The 7331-nt window shown below is 37.3% G+C and overlaps 1 protein-coding gene across 1 annotated transcript in view; it reads right to left on the bottom strand.

The window, feature by feature from the left end:
- Positions 1-5064: 5064 nt before the first annotated feature.
- Positions 5065-7331, bottom strand: part of FER (FER tyrosine kinase) — a 159806-nt gene continuing 157539 nt past the window's right edge. The window contains exon 20 of the mRNA XM_080363145.1: positions 5065-5379. Coding sequence (XP_080219271.1) covers positions 5237-5379 — 143 coding nt within the window. The 3' untranslated portion in view covers positions 5065-5236. The remainder of the gene's footprint in view (positions 5380-7331) is intronic.

The raw sequence follows: 7331 nt of genomic DNA, 5'->3' as shown, positions 1-7331 counted from the left end.
AAGGACATAACAGGCATATAGGGGTAACTTATGATTATTGGTGGAGGTATCATTCCCTTAGAGAGAACAGTAAATAAATCTCTGAACCATCCTGTTTTATGGATTAGTAGTAAGGCTGAAATACAGAAATTAGTTTTGCTTATTTGACAGAATACCAAAACCAAATTGGCTTCTAGAATCAAGGGTGTGAAATTATGGGGGATTAGCTGCTCATTTAAAGACAATATGTAGCCTCTAGCTCCTGTTGTATATGGTGCTTATTATAATGAACAACAAGACCCAGATGACTGAATGTGGAAGTTAAGGAAAATGTGTGAATTACCAGGCAGAACTTGCTGTACTTTTCAATGAGAGAGTCTTCCCTTCCTTGGTCTGACAGTAAAGTTGGTTGTTAATAATGCATTAATACACAAAGCTGAAATGTATGTAAGAACTGGAAATCACAGGTGCATTGTCAGCTTTAGGAAAGAATCTGTAGCAATACTTGAAAAACTGTTCAGAATGTGACAAGTAAAAGGATTCTTCTGTTTAAACTTGGAGGTTTCAGTTTGCTTGTTTGTTTTGATTTGTTTTTTTAGAAAGGAAAGCTATCTTAGGGGAATTCTAGTACAAGATTACAAAAAACATGCTTTACTGAAGTTACTCTTAAGGAAGCTTGATAAGTTTCTGAGATTGATGCATTTTCTTCTAAGTTGTTACTGATGATTGTTTAAGCACTTCTATTCTCACAGTAAACTGGCAGAAGAAAACCAGAAGAAAACATCACTTTTGAAAACTCATGGTTGTCTGGAACTTGAGGAATACTCGACTTGGCCTTTATTTTCTAATTACTAATTGAAGTCCCATATTCCTGAAAGTGATGGACTGCATGAATATGATTCTAAGAAGAAAAAAATATGTACCTTGGTTGTCAGTAGAGGAATTATACCCTTCATACTATTCCCTCCACATACTCTGACTTGCCTAGCAAGAGTACTTAAGAAAAAAAATAATTGGTGGACTCTTAATAGCAAGCTATTTTATGCTCAGTCATAAAGATGTCACAAATCCAAGTGCACTGGCATAACAAACATTTCTATTGCCTACAAACAGGACAGCTATTATAGAGAGTGGATTATCTCAATTAGCCTGCTTCTTTTTATTCCATACTTAGAATGAGTTATCATGACTTGTGACAACCAGCCATTTTCAGAACTACTGCTCTTGAATATCATCTTTGATGACACTGTTTACACACTAACTTGTCTCTTCAAAGACTTCACTGTTTCAAGTGCATCAGTGGCACTGCCCTTTAGAGGAGATGACAACAAGAATAATGGAAACAGGATTAGTAGTTAATTACTATTGTTAATATCCATGCAGCAGCACACCTGGGAAGGGGGGAGATAATTTTTAAATGCTTTTGAGAGTTGGTTACGCTGTCACTTCAGGAAAGTGGTTTTATTTTTCTTCAGTATCTCTACAATGGGTGCAAAAGACATTAAAAAATAGTTATAAGAGATAACAAATGGATAACTTCAAAGTCAGTTTTAGTAAGGTACAGTAAGCTTTAGTGATGTGCTTGTAGGATATGTGTAAGTGTAAAAGCTGGTCAAAGACATGGATGAAAAAATATTCAAGATTAATAACTTAGTATTTCCTTACCCAGTTTTCTGTTTCTCTTCAATAAGATCAGGCTTACTTTATAAACTGCAGTTCTTACTGATATCTGTCTGGTGATGCATGTTCCAATAACAACTTCCAATAAAAATACTAGGCAACTGTACAAAAAGGCAGATTTTTGTTATGAAGAAATGAAATATAACTGTAGTTGCTAATTGAAAAAGTAGTTCACTGATTTAATCAGAAACTCACAAAAACATTTCCAAGGAAATGTCTTGGGATGCTGACTTTACAAGATCAAAGTCTGCTGAAGAAAGGTTTGTTTTCAGACAAAACTATTTTACTTTCCATAACATTGAGATGTTTAGGAATCCACATTATTTCACTGATGACTGACTAGGAAGCTAACATGTGTGCTTCATTTTTACTGAAAACAAATTAAGGATGCATTTTTTACACTCAAATCAATCTTCTTTAAAATGATGAATGCAATTCCTTGGAAAAATAAGAAAAAAACTGATAAGCTGTTGAATTCCATCTCTTGTAAGAGGCTGAGGTATTTCTACTTGATCCTTGACAGTATTCAGAGTTTCTCCTATTCAACAGCGTAAAAAATTCAGGCTCCCCCTGGTTGAGATAGTGCCAGTGTAATAACCTACATGAAACACTACACTTGCAAAAGAGACTAGTTCTTAACTAACTTTTTTTTAAGTTCTCTAGGATAAACACAGTATATAAGCCAAATGACTAGTATCTGGATCTGGCTAACTTACAAATAATGCAAGACTAAGTCAACAAAAGTCCACAGACAGCAGATATGGTGGCTTTGGTTCTTTCTTTTAAATTCAATTGTATGACAGTTTTGTTTGTGAATTCCCCTGTGAGAAGTTTACAAACATTTAAAACCAGTATCTATAGGTATGGATTCCATTTTCTAAGTTGTGTAATTGCAATAACTACAAGGGAGAGATGATGAACAAGTTCTGCCACAAACTGCCAAATTAATGAAAAGAAAACAGTTTAAATAATTGAAGTGACATGCACCTGTGTTTAAATTTATTCTGTAACTATAAACTCATTCTGGTATTCTCCCAAAGAGTTATTATTTTTGAACTGAACTGATGCCTACTTCAGAAATAATAATAATTTTATTGCTGCTGTAGAAATTCCATGTTTTAAAAAGTCTTTAAATTTAAACAGAAGTGTGATATGAATTACAAATGTTAAATATTTCAGAACATATGAGTACAATTTTTATCTTTACGTGAGAGTCATGATGGTGACTGGTTAATTTAAGACAAATAAAACAGTATTTTATTTTATAAAAATAAACCAGTATTTCTTTACTGTCAATAAGGCATATAGCAAAGAAACAGATCATCCCTTTCATAGAAGAATACGAACTCTCCAGAGAAGCTATGAATGGTGACAGAGGAGACACCATTATGCTTACTTGCAGACTTCAGTGATGGATACATAAGGAGCTACAGTTGTATGAATCCTGGATTTTTCCAAATGATTGTGGAACATTCCTTAAACCTTAGTACACCTGTATTTGCATTAGCATACTAACAAATTAAGGCACAAACTTTGTGTACTACTTAAAAGCATACAAATAACAAGAATGTTTCCCATTGCTCTTGAAAAACGTCTTTGGGCTACTTGGACGTACAGAACTAAGTAAAAATATGCAGTATGCTTATAAGGAAGTTTAAATTTATGCCACCAAGTTTTCCAAGCACTATACATTCATAGGTAGGTATATGCTTCCTTAGCTCCAAGAAAAAAAACGCTTAAGAAATGCAAGAAGCACACTCAGCATTCCTTATACTTGGATACTGACAGTTTCACCTCAAATGCAGGTGATGTGCTCCAGCACCATCATTCATTGTTTTACTTGGACACTAACTGAAACGTAACAAACTCTTCTAGACTACATGTGTTTTGGTCATACATATCCCCTTCACATTACGACTCAGTACTACTATAAACACACTTCAGAGAGCAAAAATGTTGTAGACAATAGAAAAGTTACCTGAACAGACATAAAAACATAATGTAGCCACTGACTTCACTACATGTCAATCCCACTGTAACAACAAAATATAGGGCTAATTAACATTTCAGATGCTGTGCTACATACAGTCCCTGTTTCTTACTTGCATTAGCAGCAACTGACATCCTTTGATCTGAAAAAATTTAGTTAATTCTTAGAAAAACTTAAAGCACCTTAACTCTGGAACTCAGATCAGGATACTCTAACTTGTTCCTATTTCTGTGTTTGGCCCTAGAAAATAATTCCAGCTGCAAAGAGGACCCAGAGTAACAAACTGCCTTCCCTTCCTCCCCGCCTCCCCTATTTAGTAAGTTTTCATTCTTTCTAGCAGGATTTATATATAAATATATCTACACAAGGTTTTTCTTCCTGGTGGACATTAAAACTTTTTTGCCCCCAGTCTTTTGGAATCTGATTGCAATGATTTATAAAAGTTAGTATGTTAGTTTTTCTATTCTGCCTTTTTCAGCTGATCAGAGGCTTTAAAAAACCCACTTCTTTATTTTGGTTTCTTCAACAATTTCCTTATGCCATACCAAAATAGTATTTTCCTTTGGACGCTATGCATGGAATGTAATTTTGATTATCATAAACTTTTGTAGGCTCCAGCTGCATTCTGAGAATTATTTCCAATTTAACAAACAAAATAAGGTTCAAAAGCATATATAACGATTCACATTCTTTAACTTGTCTAAGATCAATGATATTCACTACCTGCTGTTAGTAATCCTCTTTATGTTGGCCTACCTCTTTCACAAATTCTTTGGAAGGCAGATGTTTTGTAGTATTTCTTATCATGTGTAGTCAAGACTTGATATTGTATATTTTGTTTCTTAAATAAACATAAGTCACTGTAAAAGAGATACATTACTGAACTCTGAAGGCTTTGTAGGAAGAAAAGGTGTGGCTTAAGTGAACCACATCAAAAGCCAGAAGTATTTACTACAGTATGGTAAGAAATCCACAAGTAACTCAGTTTTCTATGAAAGGAAATTCTGGAATTCACTGTACAGTAAGCACATTTGCATCCAGAATCTAACTGACCTTCATCCTTAATATGAAGTATCACTTAAAAATACCAGTTGCAGAAAGAATTTTAAAAATATATAAATTTCTAGTTGAAATACTTGTCAAAACTGTCTTCATTTTTAAGGCCAACATGTATGACAGTCATCACATCAGAGTGCTGCTGGTGTTGACGTACAGGACAGGGATAGCAGAGTGAGAACACAGCTTAAAATAGAAAACCTCTGAAAAATGTCACTAGCAGTTACTTGCTGTAAAACAGATAGAAGCCACAGTTCCTTAAATCTATAGTATGTGCTTTCCTATTTACATGTAACCTAAATGACAGTATTACTGTGACTGGATATATAGCATTTCGCAGTATATGTCTTTAATGGAGGTGTAGACATCATTCAAAATGCTACACATGTATATAAAAAAATCCCCTTAATTTCAAAGTAATCCTAGAAGAATATTGCAAATAATGTTGTATAAAAGCATAGTGTGTGAGGGGAAAAAATTACTTCACTGGAAAGTAAAGTCCCACACATTGAGTTTGGCACTTGTTTATCACTATGTCACTTTCTTTTTGATTGAAGACAGCTCTTTCTGAATCTCATTGAATTTTGGCCGATTTTCTGGTTTGTAGTCCCAGCACCTCTGCATTATTTTATATATTTCTTCTGGACATTTTTGTGGTGCTGACATTCGGTAGCCTGGTACACAATAAAAACAGTAGATAATGTTTAGCATTGAAAACTGATGCACATTGACAAATCTAAAAAAGAAATCAGCAGAGTTCGAAGTCATTGCATTAAAAAATCTTCAAGATAATACAAGGAAAGTCTTCAATATATAATCTATACAAGATAGATAGTTATTAAGCAATCAAAGCTCAGGTACCAATGACAGTTAAGCTGGGAATGGTAATTTTTCACTATTCTCATCCCTAAGGGCAGCAACCTGCATAGATTAATTTCCTGTATCTTGAGAAGGAGCTACCCCCTAGGTTTTAATTGTGTTCCATTTCCCCACACCACTGAGGAAGTCAATAATAAACATTAAGATGGGAGTTGGGCAAAAATGCCAGGAGGACTGCATGGATGAACAAGGAGGTCCTGGACAAATTCAAACACTAAAACAAGCAATGTGGGAGGGATAAAGGAACATTGTCTGAGCATCCAAGGATGAAGTTAGGAAAAGTAAAGCCCAAATGGAATTGAGTCTGGCCAGGGATGTAAAAGATAACAAGAAAGGCTTCTCTAAGTACAGAGGTAACAAAAGAAAGGCTAGGGAGAATGTGTGCCCACTGCTGAATGAGGTAGGGCACCTGGTGAGGCAGGACAAGAAAAAGGCTGAGGTACTGACTGCCTTCTTCAACTCAGTCTTTACCAGTAATACTGGCCTTCAGAAATCCTGTATTGAAGAGACCAGGGAGAAAATCTGGAGCAAGGAAGATGAATGCTTGGTGGAATGCTTGGATCTGGCCAGGGAATATTTAAGTAAACTGGACTTAAAGAAGTCCATTTGCCCTGATGGAATGCACCCATGAGTGCTGAGGCAGTTGTCTTGATGTCACTTGTGAGGCCACTCTCAATCTTTCATCCATCACAGTAAGTGAGAGAAGTGCCTGAGAACTGGAGTAAAGTAAACGTCACTCCTGTCTTCAAGGAGGACCCAAGGAACTGCAGGCTGGTCAGCTTTGCCTTAATCCCCGGGAACGTGATGGAACAGCTAATCCTGGAAACCATTTCCAGGCACATGAAGGACAAGAAAGTTCATCAGGAGTAGTCAGCAGGGATTTACTAAGGGCGAGTCATGCTTGACAAACCTGATTGCTTTCTACAATGAAATGACTGGCTTGGTAGATCAAAGGACTTCAGTAAGGCTTTCAACACTGTCTCCCTCATGAAGAAGCTGTTGAAGTGTGGGCTGGATGAGCAGACAGTGAGGTGGATTGAGAGATGCCTGAATAGCAAGTCTCAGAGGGAGGGGATAAGTGGCACAAAGTCTTAGCTGGAGGCCAGTAACTACTGGTGTACCCTTTGGGTCAATACTGGGTTCAGTCCTGTTGAACATCTTCATTAATGAGCTGGCTGATGGGGCAGAGTGCACCCTCAGCAAGTTTGCTGACAACACCAAACCGGGAGGAGGAGATGACAAGCCATAGGGTTGTGCTGCCATCCAGTGGGACCTGATCAGGCTGGAGAAATGGGCCAAAAGGAACTTCATGCCGTTCAACAAAGACAAGTGCAAAGTTCTGTATCTGGGAAGGAACAACCCCAGGCACCATTAGATGCTGGGGTCTGTCTGGATGGGAAGGAGCCTGGCAGAAAAGGATCCGGGGGATCCTGGTGTACACCAACCATGCACCAGCAATGTGTCCTTGCTGCAAAGAAGGAGAATGGTGTCTGGGGCTACAACTGAATTGTTACCAGCAGATCAAGGGATATGATCCTTCCTCTCTACTCAGCACTGGTGAGGCTACACCTCTAGTATTGTGTCCACTGCTGGGCTGCCCAGTACAAGAGAGACATGGACACAGTGGAGAGAGTCCAGCAAAGGACCTTGAAGATTAAAAAGGAGCTGAAGCACCTCTCCTATGAGGAACAGCTGAGAGAGATGGGACTGTTCATCCTGGAGAAGAGAAGGCTCAGGGGGACCTTAC

The sequence above is a fragment of the Nesoenas mayeri genome (assembly GCF_963082525.1).
Source record: "Nesoenas mayeri genome assembly, chromosome: Z".
Taxonomy (NCBI): domain Eukaryota; kingdom Metazoa; phylum Chordata; class Aves; order Columbiformes; family Columbidae; genus Nesoenas; species Nesoenas mayeri.
The sequence above is the reverse complement of the archived record's forward strand: the minus strand, read 5'-3'. Positions and strand labels throughout refer to the sequence as shown.